Source organism: Homalodisca vitripennis, chromosome 3 (assembly GCF_021130785.1).
Source record: "Homalodisca vitripennis isolate AUS2020 chromosome 3, UT_GWSS_2.1, whole genome shotgun sequence".
In the NCBI taxonomy this organism is placed as follows: Eukaryota; Metazoa; Arthropoda; class Insecta; order Hemiptera; family Cicadellidae; genus Homalodisca; species Homalodisca vitripennis.
The window spans coordinates 206,026,741-206,049,604 of record NC_060209.1 but is presented as its reverse complement, the minus strand read 5'-3'; the positions used below and the strand labels follow the sequence as shown (position 1 = coordinate 206,049,604).

At 37.1% G+C, this 22,864-nt stretch overlaps 1 protein-coding gene across 3 annotated transcripts in view; it reads right to left on the bottom strand.

The window, feature by feature from the left end:
• Positions 1 to 3,807: 3,807 nt before the first annotated feature.
• Positions 3,808 to 22,864, bottom strand: part of LOC124358054 — an 86,524-nt gene continuing 67,467 nt past the window's right edge. For all 3 annotated transcript variants that reach the window (XM_046810338.1, XM_046810340.1, XM_046810339.1), the window contains 4 exons: positions 20,414 to 20,516; positions 10,233 to 10,424; positions 6,144 to 7,773; positions 3,808 to 4,043 (listed from right to left, as the gene is read on the bottom strand). In XM_046810338.1, coding sequence (XP_046666294.1) covers positions 3,883 to 4,043; positions 6,144 to 7,773; positions 10,233 to 10,424; positions 20,414 to 20,516 — 2,086 coding nt within the window. In that variant the 3' untranslated portion in view covers positions 3,808 to 3,882. The remainder of the gene's footprint in view (positions 4,044 to 6,143; positions 7,774 to 10,232; positions 10,425 to 20,413; positions 20,517 to 22,864) is intronic.

The window sequence follows — 22,864 nt, the reverse complement described above, 5'->3', positions numbered from 1 at the left end:
ATGTGAAGTAGACAAGTATACCAGTGATAACAAAATCATCTGTGAGAGCAGTTCAGTCGTCAGCAGAACTCATGATTGATTGTAAAATACTTGAATGAGAACAGTTGTTTTACTTGTCATCCTCTTCACTACTAATGTGAAGTAGACAAGTATACCAGTGGGTAACAAAATCATCTGTGAGAGCAGTTCAGTCATCAGCAGAACTCATTGTTGGTTGTAAAATACTTGAATGTGAACAGTTGTTTTACTTGTCATCCTCTTCACTACTAATGTGAAGTAGACAAGTATACCAGTGATAACAAAATCATCTGTGAGAGCAGTTCAGTCATCAGCAGAACTCATTGTTGGTTGTAAAATACTTGAATGTGAACAGTTGTTTTACTTGTCATCCTCTTCACTACTAATGTGAAGTAGACAAGTATACCAGTGGGTAACAAAATCATCTGTGAGAGCAGTTCAGTCGTCAGCAGAACTCATTGTTGATTGTAAAATACTTGAATGTGAACAGTTGTTTTACTTGTCATCCTCTTCACTACTAATGTGAAGTAGACAAGTATACCAGTGATAACAAAATCATCTGTGAGAGCAGTTCAGTCATCAGCAGAACTCATGATTGATTGTAAAATACTTGAATGAGAACAGTTGTTTTACTTGTCATCCTCTTCACTACTAATGTGAAGTAGACAAGTATACCAGTGGGTAACAAAATCATCTGTGAGAGCAGTTCAGTCATCAGCAGAACTCATTGTTGGTTGTAAAATACTTGAATGTGAACAGTTGTTTTACTTGTCATCCTCTTCACTACTAATGTGAAGTAGACAAGTATACCAGTGATAACAAAATCATCTGTGAGAGCAGTTCAGTCGTCAGCAGAACTCATTGTTGATTGTAAAATACTTGAATGTGAACAGTTTTTTTACTTGTCATCCTCTTCACTACTAATGTGAAGTAGACAAGTATACCAGTGGGTAACAAAATCATCTGTGAGAGCAGTTCAGTCATCAGCAGAACTCATTGTTGGTTGTAAAATACTTGAATGTGAACAGTTGTTTTACTTGTCATCCTCTTCACTACTAATGTGAAGTAGACAAGTATACCAGTGGGTAACAAAATCATCTGTGAGAGCAGTTCAGTCATCAGCAGAACTCAAGATTGATTGTAAAATACTTGAATGAGAACAGTTGTTTTACTTGTCATCCTCTTCACTACTAATGTGAAGTAGACAAGTATACCAGTGATAACAAAATCATCTGTGAGAGCAGTTCAGTCATCAGCAGAACTCATTGTTGGTTGTAAAATACTTGAATGTGAACAGTTGTTTTACTTGTCATCCTCTTCACTACTAATGTGAAGTAGACAAGTATACCAGTGGGTAACAAAATCATCTGTGAGAGCAGTTCAGTCATCAGCAGAACTCATTGTTAGTTGTAAAATACTTGAATGTGAACAGTTGTTTTACTTGTCATCCTCTTCACTACTAATGTGAAGTAGACAAGTATACCAGTGGGTAACAAAATCATCTGTGAGAGCAGTTCAGTCATCAGCAGAACTCATTGTTGGTTGTAAAATACTTGAATGTGAACAGTTGTTTTACTTGTCATCCTCTTCACTACTAATGTGAAGTAGACAAGTATACCAGTGATAACAAAATCATCTGTGAGAGCAGTTCAGTCATCAGCAGAACTCATTGTTGGTTGTAAAATACTTGAATGTGAACAGTTGTTTTACTTGTCATCCTCTTCACTACTAATGTGAAGTAGACAAGTATACCAGTGGGTAACAAAATCGTCTGTGAGAGCAGTTCAGTCATCAGCAGAAGTCATTGTTGGTTGTAAAATACTTGAAAATTCAGTCACTATTATTATTATTACTTAATAATATTATTATTATTCAATTTTATTATTATTTATTATTTAATATACCATATTTATAGATATTAATTATAAATTATATATTCTCTAAATAATACTTATTTTATTTTTACCAAACATACAATATTAAAATAAATATTTCAAATGAACTTGAATTATATATTTATTTATTAATAATAATCAATAATCAATTATTTGGAGATGGATAAGACTTTGTTTCAACTACAGATGATCGAATATCTTCTCTAATAATTAATCGCCGCAGCAGCTTCTTCTATTCGTAATCGTTCTTCTTCGCGTGAGCTTTTTTATTCTTGTACCAACCTTTAGATAAAATATTTGACTCTGTGTCACGAAAAATATAATAGTGAATGACCCAACCTTAGTTGCAATTATTATATCAGTCAAATACTTCTCCTTCAATTTAGAAATGATAGTCTTATCATCCGGTACGTACATCATTCAACTCTTTTAATGTAAATTGTGAATAATTATTATTTTCTATATAAAAAAAGGCCTGTGTGATGTTATCATCTTTGTGATGCTTTTTATCAGTAGGTATTCGATTTAAAAAATGAGAGTAGCAAATTGCATGATATTTAGCCTCAGCAGCTACCAAGGTATGTTCAAAAAGTATACGATTTTTGACTAATTTTCCTAACAAGTCGCCTCTTTCTTCAACTTTCGTCAAAACTTTATTTTTAAAATCAAGAGTACTTACTTTACTGATGGGTTGTTTATACTTTTTTTTCTGCGACTTCATCACCTACTTGACCCAGGGCCTAGTATCAAGGACTGCACCATTTTGCCTGCCGGCGTGACCCCCTGGTCACGTGACCGCATACGTCACAAACCTGACGTCTGCCGCGTCTACCCGCTTGCTACTATGGGAGCGTTATGGTTTACATGCTATTACACATCAGTAGAATAATATAATTAAGGACATCCTTATATATTCTTACTAGGCCCTGTACTTGACCACAAAACAAGCAAGGTGTTTTAAAATCAAATACCTGTTCTCGTTTTTTACGAGGTGGACTTTTTGCAGTTGGAGTTTCATCGTCTTCTGCACGTCGCTTCGATGCAGCAATTGAATTTTTACTTATATACACTTTTAGACAATCAACATGCACCTTCACAGGAGTCAAAGTATTTAAATAATTTATATGACCGTCATTTCTGTCAATACTTGCAGTTTTTAATGTTTGTAAGCCACGCACAACACTCACAGAAGCACTTTCTGATATTAATGTATTACAAATAAAACAACAATCAGCCATTTCAATAAAAAGATACATTCAAAATCGTACGTCTGTTAATGCTAAAATATCGTTTTCAACTAACGGATAAAATATATTTTTATCGGTATAGAAATACTTACACAGAGAAATACCCTACCATTCCCATCATCAAGTAAACTATCTCACCACCACTACTGTACTTATACATAGAAATTCCAAACTCATTACGTTACGGTGTGTAGAAAGTAAAAAAACCGGTCATATATAACAATGGAGCATCTGCTACAGCTTGTTATAATTATATCCTTATTTGATATATCCTTGTGAGGTTTATAATACTTTCAAAATAATGTGTCAATTGCTAGGAGTTTCTATTTAAAAATGTTTATACATAATAAAAAAACTCCTCAGTTGGTTATATAAACATGTCCCAAAGTAAATCACTTCATCTCTATTCATAAGAAAGTTAATAAGGGGATGGGAATTTTAAGACACCCTGTATAGTTACAGTTCAATCTACATTCTATTGTAATCGTCACATTATAGAACATCTTTGGTTTTTACAAGTATCTATATGAAGGAAAGAGTAGACGACAATCTGTTGTCCTGTAACCCTGAGAGCCGAGCAGGATACTTATTGGTTTAAATGCAGTTTCAGTACAAGGTGAACATCCCTACAGACAGTGAGCTGGGTGTTAAGTAAGACCAACAGTTTTTACTACAAATCTTGTTATGTACATTAGATACACTGGTGGAGTAAATGAATGTGTTCAGTCCCAGAAGTCTGAGGAGAGTTTGCTGACGTCTGCCAGGCCGGTGGACACGACACTGTCGCTGGACTCTGTCTTGGAGGGGTTCAGTTCTCTGAGAATATCACTGCCTGAAGTCAAAGAAGTCGTTCCTCTGTCTCCACTTTCGTGTTCTACAATGTCTGAAATTTAAATTTATTTATTACCCTATTTATAATTTTTTGACTGACCTTAGACTTTTACATTTTCTCAAAAGACTCGTTCATTAAGTTTTCATTACTTCATTTATGTGACTTAGAGGTGAATAATCCGACATTGCAATACAAATTTTATCCTTAACTGAATTGTCCTTGTTTAACATTCAAATTTGAACAAAGCTGTACAGAGTGTTGCAGCAGCAAGTACGTAGTTGCAGTTCTTTACTTTCTAGTGATCCTTATAAACTGCTTAGCACACATACATTTCATAATGACAATAAAATATAACAGTTAATCAATAAAAATTTAGTTATAAAATGCTGATTAACATCAAATCACTCTTTACCTCTTAAGAGAATGTCCCGTGAGAAGTCATGGAAAATTTGTGTACAACCAGGTCTTGTTGCCTATAATTTTAACCCCTTGATTGCCAAAACCACTTTATGTTCCAAACAGCTGCTTCGCTACACTATGCCTGACATTGGTCTCCAATAGTGGTTATTTGAACCACTACAAACCCACAGTAGTGCTGTTACACTCTGATGGTCAACTAGAGAACTCTCACGAAAGCACACAGAGATGTTTTTTTTATCTGGACGTTAGAACGAAAACGTTATTGTTTTCTAGTTTATTCAATTACGTTTTTGAAGTTGTTACTGCAAGTTGTTTTATTTTTTATATTGACTCTGATTCAGTCGGTACGGCAGGAATTAGTTGTAATAAAGATAAGGACGTTTTATCAATTTTAGATTTGTCCAGATGCGTTGTTGTGAGTTAAGCATTCAGCAGTGTAACTTTTCTGAGAATGATGGCATTGGGATGTGGACTCAGTTTATCAACCAAGGCCCAGAGAGACAAATCAGGAGATTCTTACGGCAGTTTTGTAAATGAAGATGTTGGTAAGTTGATCATGCTGGGCAAAAACACGCTACATTTTTGTCGAATGTGGAGCAGCTCTGTGCGTGACAAATAAACCTGGCAGTAGCCTCTGCATGTAAAAGGTTAAATGTTCTGATGAGACAAAACTATGGTGGCCTATGTGATAACGTGTGTCGCAAGTGTTGGTCCTCTTAAAGCAACATGTTTACATCATTTTCAGGAGGGAGGATCTGCAGATTTAAAACTTTTTAAGTTAATTCTATCTGTGTCACACCACTTTTTGACTGTGTAAATCCCATCTATAAAATTGCGGCACAATAGAACTGGAACTATATAGTTTGCTATATTCAAGTAATTGAAATGTAATCTAGTTCTGGGTTATTCAAATTGTTTTATTCATATTATTGTTTTCATTTCTTCAATACCCTTAAAATTTTACACTTAACTTGACCTGAGCTTACATTAAGATTTTCTTCTGGTTAATTACAGGACATCCTCCTGAGAATGTAAAATTGGAGGTGGCATTAAAATTTAGTTTTTAGGTTATACACATTGATGCACAGATTTTATTATTAAAATTGAACCACTACAAACTTAGCAAACTTTTCTGCAACATTTAAAACAACACTGTAGAAGAGAGCTGTGAATGGCAGTAGAAGACAATTTGAGGTTATCAGGCTGAGGATATGGCTAAACTTTAGAGAAGTATAACCCCAAGAAGTTGAGGTTCGAGTAAAATAAAGAAGAGTGACAAGAACACAGGTCTGGTTTTGGAATCTGCTAGAGCCCAGAACAACAATATAGTGTAGACTTTCACCTAAATACCTCATTATCATTAAACTGAATTTTGTCATCTATAGTTTGATCCTAGAAAATAACTTGCATTGTGAATAGTAACTGGAGAGAACTTAATTTTCAAAAATTATCCAAAACCATGATCATTACTAAAATCTGGTGTTAAAATGTTTGTGCCCACTGAAAAAATGTACTCACTATGTCTCATAATAGTTTTATTTTTTAGCTCTTAAAATGTTGGAAAATTCTTGAATTTTTGTATGAATGACACCGAAAACACGTTAAGTCCATGATTAAGAATGCACACGGCTCAATGTTGTGACAAGTCCTGTCAGATTGCTGTAAGGCTTTATCCAATTATATTAGTTTATATATTTAAGGAAGCTACCTTGGAAGTTGTGGAGTACCAACCTGAAGAAGTAACAGCAGCTGTGTCGATGAAATCCTCATTCGCTACACTCAAACCGGGAGAGACCAACCTCAACATTGGTACAGAAAGTGGTACAGGAATGTTTTCCTGCACATCATCTTCTTGTTCTTCATCTCTGCTTGGCAGTACAGTTACACTTTCATTTATCACTGTTTTGGAGATCTCTTCAGATATACTCACTCTGTCTTGGTTTGTTCGAACGGTCTCAACATTATCTCCCTCACTGTTTACCTTGTCAACAGCTTCCACTCTGGACCGTGGGAACAATCGTTGTACTGTTGGGAAGCTGCTGTTATCGGACACAGCAATTCCATTTTGTGAACCGCTTTGTGAGTCTCTAGGCAAAGACTCTACTACCGCTAGACTGCCATTCGACAAAGTGGACGTTGGATTTACAACGTTTTGAGATTCCAACAGTAGTTTGACACTCTCTATGAGTTTAACTGACTGTTCAAGATCCGCATATAATTTTAGGTTATCTTCCACAGTTGATTCTAAATTTGATACAAGTACTTTTTCTGCAGGTACTGAACTCTGCTCGTAATGTTCAGTAATCATTGCTGTAGGAACCTTGGCCTCAGATTTATTTTCCTCTTTACTGTTTCTGCTGACTAATTGTGCAGGAATTTGATCGAGTTCCTGTCCGTTGTCTGCTTCAGTAGCATCAGAAATGTGGGATTCGGTTTGCTGAACTGTGCACAACTTACTCTGCTTTATCAGTTCCTGTCGCCTTCTAGCATTTCTCAAATCCCCTTCGTCATCCTCTGAGGAAGTGTTACTCTGAGATTGACGAATGTTTCGCCTGCACTGATCTAGAGTGTCACGTCTTTGGAACTTTTTCTTGAACTGTTTCCACCTTTCGAACTGCCTCATGTTCCTCTGCGTGAATAACCTTCTAGAGTTTGTCACATTCTCTATCCTGCCTGTCTCGTACAGTGAGGTCTGATCACTGCTGGAGTCTTCATTCTCCTCATCTACCACAGGTCTGAATGTGGATCGATAGCTGACAGAGTTGTGTGGATAAGGTACATTAGAGAAGGGCAAGAAAGGCATTACGTTACTTGTCCTCACCCTCAGGGGAGTGTTGCGAGTTCTCAGGGAACTTCCTAGAGGGGGAAACATCACAGAGTCTGATGACATCAGCCTAGTCTGGAATGCGTGGTAGTTTCTTTGTACCGCCGCACTTTCTTCTTCTAACTGCTGGATCCGTGCTCTGGCATTGTGAATAATTTCGTCTGTTGGACTGGATTCCTCAGAAGTCTGGTTCTGATTGTGACTGAAGGCAAATCGTACCGGCCGCTTCCTGCCGTCTGCCCTGGGAGTGGTTTGTTGTGGCCGGGAAGTGAACAGTGACTCCTCTCCGGCTCCTATCCTCTGGGGGCTGTTATATCCAAACGTGGGAGCGATGAAGGTCGGTGCTGGAGGGGTGGGGGTTACCACCGCACCACTCTCTCGCCCACTCAGCAGTGCCATTGCTACCTGCGACTCCTCTAACTGGCTGGACAAGCTCGCTGCCCGATTGGTCAGCTCGTCGATACGGCGTCGCTGCTGTAGAGAGTGAGCTCGTAGCTCCAGATTTTCCTCTTGTAACTCATTGATTTTTTGCCGATCCTAGAACAAACACGAGTTCAAGATGTAAAACAATACGTATATTCGATGATTATGACCCTTATAGTTAAGGTTAGACATGACACGTGTAACATTCCATAACATTTTAACATTACCAGTTACAAGCATACAACAATAAAAAACAGTAGGTAAAATATGGGAAATAATACTACAAAATAATGCAGTTTTAGAGAAAAAACAAACAATTTTACAGAACTCCTGAACGTACCTATATCATCGACCAGGCATAAGGTCTGATATATTCGGTAATGGAAGAACTTGATTCGATGATTCAACTGATCAAATCGGTATGATTTTTATTCATTCCACAAAATTATAAATCAAATGGTGTCATTAACATTTTTACAATTAAAATTAAACGCATTTTGATAACATAGTAGATAAAATTTACAAACTTTGCAAAATGTTATATGGCTACCTTAAGTATTTTTTTAAGCAATAACCATTACACGCCTGCTTGGAGGGGATGCCCTGTAGCCAGCGGCACGGAAATCTTAAATACAAATGAAGGTGATGCATATCATTTTAAAGGTTTTTACCATCATACAGTAGAAAATGGACACTGTATTAAACCAAACTGCACTGTTATCTAATAGAGTGGTTCCTTAAAAGTTTTTCCTATACTGGTGTTTGTTTGAAGTTAAAATTTACCTTATTTCAACAGCCGCAGTGTTGTAATGAAGCTTTTGAACTGTGGTTTGCTGCATTATGTTCTAACAGTAAATAAATACTTTTAAAATTATATTCATGGCTTGCATTAAAATTTTCCTGACATTCTCCACTTTCTGCTTTGTATTCTTGGTGGAAGTGAGAAAGTTTTAATTGAAAAGACATTTTTTATACTTCCACATTAAATTTATTTAAAAAGCGCTTTCGCCGGTTAAGGCATCATCAGTTTTATACCATTAGTGAAAAAAGAAATCCATTCCAAAATTATGAATTGCAAACCATATTTTTCTACATAATTCTTTTATAATTTATTAGTTTTTGGTCTTTACAGTTAGTTTTAAATTTTATTCTATTTTATCATATGTTTATTCTATTTTACATATATGTTTTTTTCTGTAAACAATATCAAACTGATGATGCCTTAACCGGCGAAAGCGCTTTTTAAATAAATTTAATGTGGGAGTATAAAAAATGTCTCCAATTAAAACACTCTCCACTCTGGATCAGATTGAATAGCCACAGAAATTACTTCTTTTTAATTCTTTATCTTTATAAATGAGTCGGATAAATCTTATGTTGACTATCAACCTGGACTAAAATAAAAATAATTCTGATTTGCCAATTTGCAGTGAAATTTTTATCAACTGCACATTATCAGTAAACCTGTTCTAGAATCCTAAGTCACAGTCAATTCATCACCGTACTTGTCAAATGATGTCTGTAGAATGTTCTAAGACAAATTTGGAAGAAGAGATAAGAGGAGAAAAACTTATCCATTATAAAAAAAATTATAAAGACAAAATATTTACATATACTTTTTATGTACCAGGCTGACTTTCTTCAAAAACATATTCAGGAGATGCAAAACAAGAACTGCATCAATCTACCTCCTTCAAGCCAAGCAGCCACACATCATACTTACATGGGGCGAAGGGCTAAGACTACTAGAGAACTACTGCAGTAGCAGTTGTGGGTCTGGCTCGCTGCCCTGTGATGTATAAATCTCACTATATTGGCAGCAGACTCCATAACTATATAAGGATACTGACTGGCAAGACTCTTACTGTCTGCAACTGCAGTAGCAGCTGTGGGTCTGGCTCGTTGCCCTGCGATGTCTAAATCTGACTATATTGGCAGCAGACTCCATAACTATCTAAGGATACTGACTAGCAAGACTCTTACTGTCTGCAACTGCAGTAGCAGCTGTGGGTCTGGCTCGTTGCCCTTCGATGTCTAAATCTGACCAAATTGGCAGCAGACTCCATAACTATCTAAGGATACTGACTAGCAAGACTCTTACTGTCTGCAACTGCAGTAGCAGCTGTGGGTCTGGCTCGTTGCCCTTCGATGTCTAAATCTGACCAAATTGGCAGCAGACTCCATAACTATCTAAGGATACTGACTAGCAAGACTCTTACTGTCTGCAACTGCAGTAGCATCTGTGGGTCTGGCTCGTTGCCCTACGATGTATAAATCTCACTATATTGGCAGCAGACTCCATAACTATATAAGGATACTGACTGGCAAGACTCTTACTGTCTGCAAATGCAGTAGCATCTGTGGGTCTGGCTCGTTGCCCTGCGATGTATAAATCTCACTATATTGGCAGCAGACTCCATAACTATATAAGGATACTGACTGGCAAGACTCTTACTGTCTGCAACTGCAGTAGCAGCTGTGGGTCTGGTTCATTGCCCTGTGATGTATAAATCTGACTATATTGGCAGCAGACTCCATAACTATCTAAGGATACTGACTAGCAAGATTCTTACTGTCTGCAACTGCAGTAGCAGGTGTGGGTCTGGGTCGTTGCCCTGCGATGTCTGTTGCTCGTGATCTACACAGTCTACAGTCTGTGTGCACATAGTCACCGCAGGAACTGTGGTCTGCGTGTACACGGCCTCTGCTGCAACTGTGGTTTGCGTGTGAACAGCCACGACTGGCTGCATCTCAGCAGATGAAACCTGAGAATCATCAAATAGTCAGAATTAAAACTTTTGGTAACTTAATAACATTGTAGAAGCCTCAACACATTGAAGTCTAAGCTCAAGCCATTGTTCAATTACACTGCCGATGCTTGAAGATAATTGGTTACTAAGAGATCTTGGTGTATATTACATAATTTTATTATGCAAGGCTACAATATTATAAACAAATTAATGTTTTATGCCATAAAATTCCCTAGGCTTTACAAACATGTTGTGGGTATATTGTAGCTTAACCTATTTAGATACAAGAAAAATTGTAAGGACGTTATTTTAGAAAATCATATCCTCTAAAACAAAATGGAGTCAGATTTGGACAAGGGCTTTGGTTTTCTAGACTATAGAGCCTTTAAGAAGACTGCATGGGTCTATCATTTATTTATTTTTAGCATCACATTATATCATAATTTTATGACAGGGATTGGTCATGAAATTTAAAAGACTAAACTTCATTGAAATATTTAAAATATAGATTAAAATCAAATAACAACAATTATACTAAATGAAACAACAACTGTAAAATGTGATATATTAAAAACTTTTCAATTATTGGAGTACTTAAAAATTCTTATTTTTTCCATTTTCCCTGCAGTTACATGGAAATGTCTTGCTACAAATTGTACTAAATTTAAAGTTTCAAGCACACCTGACGCTGTATTTTCCAGATTCAGGTGTAAGCCAAAAGAGGTTGTTAATTAAAGCAGGTGGTTAGGTTTTTCAGTAAATAGAGCCAATCACAGATTCTGTTTAGTTTAACCCTCTCCCAGGTATTTCGCTTGATAGACTGGCTATCAACTACTTAATCATTGTTCTCTGCCTTGTGGAGTTGCTGATGCAAATATCTATTGACTGTTCTGTTGTCCTAAATAAATAAAACTTTATTGTCACAAACATTTCATAATAATATAGCACAGCTATAAAACAGATGACATTGTCAAATGTAACCTTCACTACTGTTGTTTCAGTAAATCCAAACAACAATACAATAAAACAAGCAAAACAATCCTTGTTCATTGCATGTTTCTATGCCTGGTGATGCTATTTAGGAGTAATATATAAAATGTTTTATGGATCTCTTCATTGATAGTGATTTAGCCGTTTTCATACAAATTCTTTCCAACTTCAGTTGCTATCATATAGAATTATTAGACCTATTTATAACTTCCTGCAAGTACCATTTTACTAACATATTGTTGTATTGTTTCCACAGTTCTTTGTACAAGACATGTAGTCTTATTTTAATTTAACAATACAAACATTTCCTGTATAACTGAGTATTTATTTAGATTTAGTTTACCTTATAGGCTTAATAATAGATCAAATATTGCTATATTATAGAGGATTTAATAATATTTGCCAAGATGTATATAACATGGAACGGTTTTGTTTGAATAGAGTTGTTAAAGTAATAAAAATGCAAGAGTGGGCAGTGCCAGAGAGGGTTGAGAGTTAACAGAGGTCATACTTGACCAGGGTTTGTAATACAAGTAGCTAGACGTGTTCTCCCAGGCAGTACCAGAGAGGGTTGAGGGTTAACAGAAGTCATACTTGACCAGGGTTTGTAATACAAGTAGTTAGACGTGTTCTCCCAGGCAGTGCCAGAGAGGGTTGAGGGTTAACAGAGGTCATACTTGACCAGGGTTTGTAATACAAGTAGTTAGACGTGTTCTCCCAGGCAGTGCCAGAGAGGGTTGAGAGTTAACAGAGGTCATACTTGACCAGGGTTTGTAATACAAGTAGTTAGACGTGTTCTCCCAGGCAGTGCCAGAGAGGGTTGAGGGTTAACAGAGGGCATACTTGACCAGGGTTTGTAATACAAGTAGCTAGACGTGTTCTCCCAGGCAGTACCAGAGAGGGTTGAGGGTTAACAGAAGTCATACTTGACCAGGGTTTGTAATACAAGTAGTTAGACGTGTTCTCCCAGGCAGTGCCAGAGAGGGTTGAGGGTTAACAGAGGTCATACTTGACCAGGGTTTGTAATACAAGTAGTTAGACGTGTTCTCCCAGGCAGTGCCAGAGAGGGTTGAGGGTTAACAGAGGTCATACTTGACCAGGGTTTGTAATACAAGTAGTTAGACGTGTTCTCCCAGGCAGTGCCAGAGAGGGTTGAGGCTTAACAGAGGTCATACTTGACCAGGGTTTGTAATACAAGTAGTTAGACGTGTTCTCCCAGGCAGTGCCAGAGAGGGTTGAGGGTTAACAGAGGTCATACTTGACCAGGGTTTGTAATACAAGTAGTTAGACGTGTTCTCCCAGGCAGTGCCAGAGAGGGTTGAGGGTTAACAGAGGTCATACTTGACCAGGGTTTGTAATACAAGTAGTTAGACGTGTTCTCCCAGGCAGTGCCAGAGAGGGTTGAGGGTTAACAGAGGTCATACTTGACCAGGGTTTGTAATACAAGTAGTTAGACGTGTTCTCCCAGGCAGTGCCAGAGAGGGTTGAGGGTTAACAGAGGTCATACTTGACCAGGGTTTGTAATACAAGTAGTTAGACGTGTTCTCCCAGGCAGTGCCAGAGAGGGTTGAGGGTTAACAGAGGTCATACTTGACCAGGGTTTGTAATACAAGTAGTTAGACGTGTTCTCCCAGGCAGTGCCAGAGAGGGTTGAGGGTTAACAGAGGTCATACTTGACCAGGGTTTGTAATACAAGTAGTTAGACGTGTTCTCCCAGGCAGTGCCAGAGAGGGTTGAGGGTTAACAGAGGTCATACTTGACCCGGGTTTGTAATACAAGTAGTTAGACGTGTTCTCCCAGGCAGTGCCAGAGAGGGTTGAGGGTTAACAGAGGTCATACTTGACCAGGGTTTGTAATACAAGTAGTTAGACGTGTTCTCCCAGGCAGTGCCAGAGAGGGTTGAGGGTTAACAGAGGTCATACTTGACCAGGGTTTGTAATACAAGTAGTTAGACGTGTTCTCCCAGGCAGTGCCAGAGAGGGTTGAGGGTTAACAGAGGTCATACTTGACCAGGGTTTGTAATACAAGTAGTTAGACGTGTTCTCCCAGGCAGTGCCAGAGAGGGTTGAGGGTTAACAGAAGGTCATACTTGACCAGGGTTTGTAATACAAGTAGTTAGACGTGTTCTCCCAGGCAGTGCCAGAGAGGGTTGAGGGTTAACAGAGGTCATACTTGACCAGGGTTTGTAATACAAGTAGTTAGACGTGTTCTCCCAGGCAGTGCCAGAGAGGGTTGAGGGTTAACAGAGGTCATACTTGACCAGGGTTTGTAATACAAGTAGTTAGACGTGTTCTCCCAGGCAGTGCCAGAGAGGGTTGAGGGTTAACAGAGGTCATACTTGACCAGGGTTTGTAATACAAGTAGTTAGACGTGTTCTCCCAGGCAGTGCCAGAGAGGGTTGAGGCTTAACAGAGGTCATACTTGACCAGGGTTTGTAATACAAGTAGTTAGACGTGTTCTCCCAGGCAGTGCCAGAGAGGGTTGAGGCTTAACAGAGGTCATACTTGACCAGGGTTTGTAATACAAGTAGTTAGACGTGTTCTCCCAGGCAGTGCCAGAGAGGGTTGAGGCTTAACAGAGGTCATACTTGACCAGGGTTTGTAATACAAGTAGTTAGACGTGTTCTCCCAGGCAGTGCCAGAGAGGGTTGAGGGTTAACAGAGGTCATACTTGACCAGGGTTTGTAATACAAGTAGTTAGACGTGTTCTCCCAGGCAGTGCCAGAGAGGGTTGAGGGTTAACAGAGGTCATACTTGACCAGGGTTTGTAATACAAGTAGTTAGACGTGTTCTCCCAGGCAGTGCCAGAGAGGGTTGAGGGTTAACAGAGGTCATACTTGACCAGGGTTTGTAATACAAGTAGTTAGACGTGTTCTCCCAGGCAGTGCCAGAGAGGGTTGAGGGTTAACAGAGGTCATACTTGACCAGGGTTTGTAATACAAGTAGTTAGACGTGTTCTCCCAGGCAGTGCCAGAGAGGGTTGAGGGTTAACAGAGGTCATACTTGACCAGGGTTTGTAATACAAGTAGTTAGACGTGTTCTCCCAGGCAGTGCCAGAGAGGGTTGAGGGTTAACAGAGGTCATACTTGACCAGGGTTTGTAATACAAGTAGTTAGACGTGTTCTCCCAGGCAGTGCCAGAGAGGGTTGAGGGTTAACAGAGGTCATACTTGACCAGGGTTTGTAATACAAGTAGTTAGACGTGTTCTCCCAGGCAGTGCCAGAGAGGGTTGAGGCTTAACAGAGGTCATACTTGACCAGGGTTTGTAATACAAGTAGTTAGACGTGTTCTCCCAGGCAGTGCCAGAGAGGGTTGAGGCTTAACAGAGGTCATACTTGACCAGGGTTTGTAATACAAGTAGTTAGACGTGTTCTCCCAGGCAGTGCCAGAGAGGGTTGAGGGTTAACAGAGGTCATACTTGACCAGGGTTTGTAATACAAGTAGTTAGACGTGTGCTCCCAGGCAGTGCCAGAGAGGGTTGAGGGTTAACAGAAGTCATACTTGACCAGGGTTTGTAATACCAAGTAGTTTGAGTAGGGCGAACATTTCATCATTGTTACTGTAACATGTTCAGTCAACTGTTAAAACAATTAAATACTATTTTAAAAAAATATAAAATTACCACATTTCAGTAGTTGTTGTATTACAAGGATAAAACAACAAATATAGACATGTAAAAATCCATTTATTCCAGTAATTTTGGAACAATTTAACAATAGTTACGAAGAAATTAAGTACTATACACAAATAGAAAATTAAGGGCTCACAATTAAAAAATATTATTACTGATATAATACTTAAGAAAGTGTGTTACGAAAAAAAAAAAACCTGAAAATCCATAGAATTATGCAGTCAAGGCCATCATTTCTACATATACAAGTGTCAGTGTCATTTTACTGGTAAGTCAATCAATAAAGTTACAGATGATGTAAAAGGTGTAACTAATGAACCAAAAACATTAATTAAATGGTTAATTTTTAAAATTACAAAGCTGTATAATGTTTACTAAGTTTGTAATACTATATTTTGAAACTTTCTCCCTGTGGCATTGTTAAATATGCATTATTTAACGATTTTGCAGTTCAAATATTATATAACAAAAATATAAACATTTTGTACACATATAAAATAAAAATCTTCAGGAAACACTTTTTAAGTAATTTTGTAGTAATAACCATATTACAGGCATATTAGTAAAACTGTTGTTGGTCTGTTCCCAAACGTGAGAGATCACGCCTCCTTGCTGGAGACAAAGCATGAAGTTGCATGAAGCTGCTAACACTTTCTTTTCAATATTTTTATTTTCCTTCAAAAGGAAATCTCCAAAAATCATGAGATTGTTTAACTAATTATGTCTCAAAATATACTACTTTAAGTTATCTGCAAATAAAACTGTGTCAATATAAAACATATTAACAGTACTGTGTGATTACTAGACATTTAATTTAGGTTTAGCACAGAAAATTGCTTGGAAATTATAACCTATAGACTGTTTATTGCATGAATATTTTAACTGTAAGCCAAGAAAATTTAACATTATTACCAGTGACAGTTTTAAAATCTAACAATAAGAAAATTGCTTTCAGATTTATATACTTATGAGTTTGTTTTTTATGTGGTGAAAACATTAACTTAATGACGATGGCATCTTTGATGCTGAAAGGCCTTGTGTATTAAAAATAAAATTATTGGAGAATTGTGACTTTTCGTTCATCAATTATTACAAAGTAGTGTATTCCAATAAGAAGAGCTCCTCCTTCAATTAACTTAATGGTCTGTTTTGACCTGATATCTGAACATTGATATACTCCAGACTAACAAATAACCTTATCAACTGCTGATGGCCTGCCACTATCAACTGCTGATGGCCTGTCACTATCAACCATCTGAGATAGCTCAGTGGGTAGAGACATCTCCTGTAATTCTGAAAGTGCCGGGTTCCAAACCAACATCAGGTTTGAACTTTTTGCTTTAAAATTTAAATTGGACTATCATTATTTTGAAAGTTGTGTTTTTATTGGATTAGCCCAAATAAGAACAGTTTTATTACAGTATTATCTGCTACATTATTTCAATGAAACTGACTATACAAGTGTTTTATTAAATGAAATTTTATATGTTTTAATATTTATTTATTTATGTTTTAACTTATTTATTTATATTAAATTTGTAATATTTATTTTTGTATATAACTACTAATACATGGTTTGTTAAGAAGTTATTGCAACATCTGTATATTTTCAACAATAATTTGGGGCAGATAAAATGGTGAAAGAGGTTAAGTACTCATGTGGAAAGTGTACAAAGAGTGTTCACAAATGTAAACCTGTTTTATGTAAGGGGCTATGTTATAAATGGCACCATTTTAAGTGTACATCGTTGTCTACAGCAGGATTAATGGCTCGTATAAGTCACAAAGAAACTGGTTTTGTGACAAATGGATATAAATTGATATTACACTTGGACTTGAAGAAGAAAATGAAGGAACCACACATGATGTAACCCAAGAAATCAATATGGTACACACAAAAAAAAAATTAAAAACCTTAAATGAAGATTTAATTTTAGCCAACAAAGAAATTATAAAACTTAAAAGTCACTTATAAATCTTGAAGCAATAGTCCTAAACAAAGAGGAAAGTACTCTGCAATTAGGAGTCTAGGATTTAAATGCTATGATTAAAAACCCTGAGTGACCAAACACCCAGAAAACAAATCCGACACCAACAAAGGAAGAGAATTAGTTTAATATTCCCAGCGGCTACCCATGATCTTCTAAAGGGAATAGAAGGCATTTGACACCAAGAATGTGTTTGGCCAGTTGACTAACCTGACACCAACAGAGGAAGAGAATTAGTTTAATATTCCCACCGGTACCCATGACTCCTGAAAGGAATAAAAGGCTTTTGACACCAAGAAGAGTTTGGCCAGTTGACTAACCTGACACAAACAAAGGAAGAGAATTAGTTTAATATTCCCAGCGGCTACCCACGACTCCTGAAAGGAATAAAAGGCTTTTGACACCAAGAAGAGTTTGGCCAGTTGACTAACCCAACAGCAACAGAGGAAGAGAATTAGTTTAATATTCCCAGCGGCTACCCATGACTTCTAAAGGGAATAAAAGGCATTTGACACCAAGAAGTGTTTGGCCAGTTGAGTAACCTGACACCAACAAAGGAAGAGAATTAGTTTAATATTCCCAGCGGCTACCCACGACTCCTGAAAGGAATAAAAGGCTTTTGACACCAAGAAGAGTTTGGCCAGTTGACTAACCCAACAGCAACAGAGGAAGAGAATTAGTTTAATATTCCCAGCGGCTACCCATGACTTCTAAAGGGAATAAAAGGCATTTGACACCAAAAAGTGTTTGGCCAGTTGAGTAACCTGACACCAACAAAGGAAGAGAATTAGTTTAATATTCCCAGCGGCTACCCATAACTCCTGAAACGAATAAAAGGCTTTTGACACCAAGAAGAGTTTGGCCAGTTGACTAACCCAACACCAACAGAGGAAGAGAATTAGTTTAATATTCTCAGCGGCTACCCATGACTTCTAAAGGGAATAAGAGGCTTTTGACACCAAGAATGTGTTTGGCCAGTTGACTAACCTGACACCAACAAAGGAAGAGAATTAGTTTAATATTCCCAGCGGCTACCCATGACTCCTGAAAGGAATAAAAGGCTTTTGACACCAAGAATGTGTTTGGCCAGTTGAGTAACCTGACACCAACAAAGGAAGAGAATTAGTTTAATATTCCCAGCGGCTACCCACGACTCCTGAAAGGAATAAAAGGCTTTTGACACCAAGAAGAGTTTGGCCAGTTGACTAACCCAACAGCAACAGAGGAAGAGAATTAGTTTAATATTCCCAGCGGCTACCCACGACTCTTGAAAGGAATAAAAGGCGTTTGATACCAAGAAGTGTTTGGCCAGTTGACTACCCTGACACCAACAGAGGAAGAGAATTAGGTTAATGTTCAGACAAGAACTTAACCTATTTCTATACAAAGTAAGGTGTGTTCAACAGCTGATACCTTCAGATAATGAAAAGACACTAAATTATTGTCATTGTTTTCAGCGTTTCTCTGACCAACATTCCGAAAACATCCTTGACGTAATGTTTTATACAGTTCATGTATAACTGTGGTTTCACTTGTGAGGGAGGTTATGTAAATTCCCAAAGTACTCAACTATGGTTGGAAAATAACCCGGATCCTTTACACGAACAGTCCAAAGCAAAAATTTGAATCTGAGTTGCTGTGAGTAAAGCAGGTGTTGTGGGACCAATTTTTTTCTAACATAGTCAATAGTAATCTTTATTGTTCTGATATTTTAGAAAATTTCATGAATCAATTAACATGAGTGGAAATGAATAATGGTTAGTTCCAACAAGACGGAGCAACAGCACATACATCTAACATATCAATGGTTTTTCCTGTACAACGTGTTTGGTGAACAAATCATTTTTAAGAATTTGTGGTCTGCAAGGTCTGATAATAATGCCCTCCGATTTCTTTTTATGGGGTGCAGCAAAACAAAGAGTGTATCGGAACAGACCACACATGATTGTTGAACTTAAAGCTGCGATAACGGCATACATTCGAGGAATAACTGTTCTTCAGTTGGGTAAGGTGTTTGCAAACGAAAAGAAATGAGTGCAATGCTATATTGATGCCAATGAAGGCCATTTTGAACTTTATTAAAGCATCAAGTGATACTGTGTGTTAAGCATACAAAATGAAAGTAAAAGAGTTGTTTTACATATTTACAGTATGTTCCAAATTTTATCCACACTGAAGAAATCTTGGCAACTATAAGATCAAAGATTAAATGGACAAAGTTGTGTGTAATAACATGACTAATAAATAAATGTGGTTTAGTTAATAATTATTGGTTGTGTCATTCTGATGATTTTTAATTTTTACAAGATTATAAAATATGTTATAATTTGAAACTAACATACTATTGTGCAAATCAATAACAAAAATATCAGCAAGAGTAGTTTTTAGACTGACCTTGTCATATAATTTCTGTGAACAACGCAATCAGTTTATTAACTTAGCTACTTTTATTTGTTAGTTTTGTTATTACGAAAAACTTTGTAAATTTAATCTTTGTTGTATCTCTTATCGTTTCCAAAATCCCTTCAGAGTGCATAACATGTGGAACACACTGTAAATTACACAGTAACATGTGGAACACACTGTAAATTACACAGTAACATGTGGAACACACTGTAAATTACACAGTAACATGTGGAACACACTGTAAATTACACAGTAACATGTGGAACACACTGTAAATTACACAGTAACATGTGGAACACACTGTAAATTACACAGTAACATGTGGAACACACTGTAAATTACACAGTAACATGTGGAACACACTGTAAATTATACAGTTAAATTGTCATTGTTTGACAGACAAGTTTTTGGACTGAAACAAAAAAGTGAATAATAACAATACATTTTATTTTTCTCAAGTATTTAAGACTACATGATTATGAGAAATTTTATGGTAAGTGTTTATCATATTTTTAACTATTATTTAATTATTTATAAAAAAGACACAATACTTCATATTTTAATTAATATTTAATTTTTCACAAATAAAAAAAAAAAATGCTTGCTGTTCAAACTGATTAATATATAGACAATGTAATAAGCAACATCGGTGAGATTGCAGTATCATGATATATTATAGGCTCAAGAGCCGTAACAGCCTCTGTGCATTTTTGGCCACTGACTAAACTGAAACCAAAACTTAATCCCACCGTATGTTATATAAAATGCATTATTCATAAAAAAGCTTATAACGGTTGTTTGAAATATATAGAGAACATTTTTACTCATATAAATGATTTAATGGATTAATTGATCTGTTGTTTAAAATAAAATTGTCTATTGTGAAAATAGTTTAGTAAAACCTGAAATTAATGGTTTGTTGCAAGATCAATGAAAATAAAACAAAACAAAGTAGCAGTGTCACACATGTATCTGTAATTGAGAATGTACCTGAACACAGGCCTCTCGAGTTGTCTTACTCTCGACCTCGGGGTTTAATATTTCACCTTCTCGCTCATCTATAGATGTTATCACAGCAACTTGGTCTTTGAAACTGTGGACAAACAAAACTTAACATAAAAATCAGACTAAAACTACAAGACACACGTGCCGATATATCGGATAGAGGTGGCCTGGCTAAATTGCCCCACATCCGGTATATCGTCTCCAGAAATTATCCCACTTGCTTATGAGATTTCCAAATGCTGCCAGGTTCTGTACAGTGACGGGTGAAGATATCAGTTACATGAATAAAATAAAAACCTTTCAATCTGCATTTTATTTCGTCATCAGTGAGAGCGGTTTATTTGCCAATATCAGGTGGAAACTGTGACTCGTTCTTGGCTGTATTCAGTTATAACCTTGTTGAATTTGCATAATTGTAAGTTGTTTATCACAGATTTATAGTTTTATTAGTGAAAAATTAGTAAACGTAGGAGAGTGTACTGAATTGAATTGAATCTTTACTGACAAAGTTGAACATTAAGTTTTTTGTGTAAGTCAATACATATCAGTCAATAATAAACAAATAATTAATAATAACAAACTTATACCTAATACCAAAAATAACGTAATTATATATATTATACATCTCGTGCAAAACAAAAGGTTTGAATAAGCAACCTAATATGTGATCGGACCTGCTGCCTCACATCAGCATCTATCCGAGGGCCTCCTGTATACTACAGAAAGCTCTTCTGGCCAAGTGGCTACATTTCTCCCATTGGTCCAATCCCCCAAACTACTCTCAGAGTCCTCTTTTGCAGACAGAGGACACTATTAGACAAATTGGCAACACAAAAACCCTACAATATTATGGCATATCTAATTCTGGATTCGAATAAGCGACCGTAACGCAGTTTGAGAGTTTCCTGGGAAGCAAATGAAGATAAGCACCTCAGGGCATAAACTGCTGAATTAGCTGTTTTGCAAGGTAATTTATGTGGGAGTCCCATTTAAGACTGTAATCTAAGTGGACACCCAAGAACTTGGTGAAAAGAGCACTGTTCAAAGAGTGATCATTGAAAAAAAAAATGATGTGAAAGGTTTTGTGTAATTTGGGAATGAAATTCCATGAGTTGAGTTTTAGCCAGATTGATATGAAGTTTATTTGCAGCTAACCAGTTAAGAAGTTTCAAGAAAATTTTGGGAGAGAACTTGATAATTACGGTAATTGAAACTCAAACAGATATCATCTGCAAAAAGGATACAATCAGAGAAAGCTAATGAAGCTCGTTGGTAAGGAAATCAGGAAGATCGTTTATATAAAGAAGAAATAAAAGAGATCCCAGCACTGAGCATTGAGGTACTCCTGTCTTGACTATCGAGAATTCTGATAAATGAGTGTTTTCATTTTTGAGGATTTGGCCAATTCTAAACTTGACTAAACTTGACCAATTCAATAAGAATAAAATCAATTCAGTGCAACTCCTCAAATTCCATATCTTTCAAGCTTGCTAAGCAGGATTTGGTGATAGACCACATCAAATACTCTGCTCAGATCACAAAATAAGTCTAGAGTGTGTTCCCTGGAGTCCAAGAAGATTAGAATTTGCCTTAAAGCATAAGCAGTTGCAGATGAAGTATTTCTGTTGGCTCTAAAACCAAACTGACAGGGAGATAAAATACCATTAGATTCTAAGAAGTCAAGGAGCCTATTGTGAAAAATTGTTTTTAAACTTTAAATACAGAAAATACAGGAGCTATAGAAATAGGCCCGAAAAAGTCGAGATTTATTTTATTTGAGGCATTTTTCAATATTGGAATAGTTTTATTGATTTTTAAATCATCAGGAAAAACGCCCTCAGACACTGAGCCATTGAACAGATGTATTAATGTGGAGGCCAATTCAATAGCATATTCTTTGATAAATGTTGACAATAGGTCAAAAATTTTCCGTTTGGTCAGTGACAGCGGTCAAGGTCCCAGAACCCAAAGGATTCTCTGCAGATCACGACTCAATAACTTGATTGATTAAGAGGGAGAACTATGGTCTCGGGATGGGGCAGGGATGCATGGATCAAAGGAGGCTGAACAGTGTGGTCAGTGACAGCGGTCAAGGTCCCAGAACCCAAAGGAGGATCCTCTGCAGACCACGACTCAATAACTTGATTGATTAAGAGGGAGAACTATGGTCTCGGGGCAGGGATGCATGGATCAAAGGAGGCTGAACAGTGTGATCAGTGACAGCGGTCAAGGTCCCAGAACCCAAAGGAGGATTCTCTGCAGACCACGACTCAATAACTTGATTGATTAAGAGGGAGAACTATGGTCTCGGGATGGGGCAGGGATGCATGGATCAAAGGAGGCTGAAAAGTGTGGTCAGTGACAGCGGTCTAGGTCCCAGAACCCAAAGGAGGATTCTCTGCAGACCACGACTCAATAACTTGATTGATTAAGAGG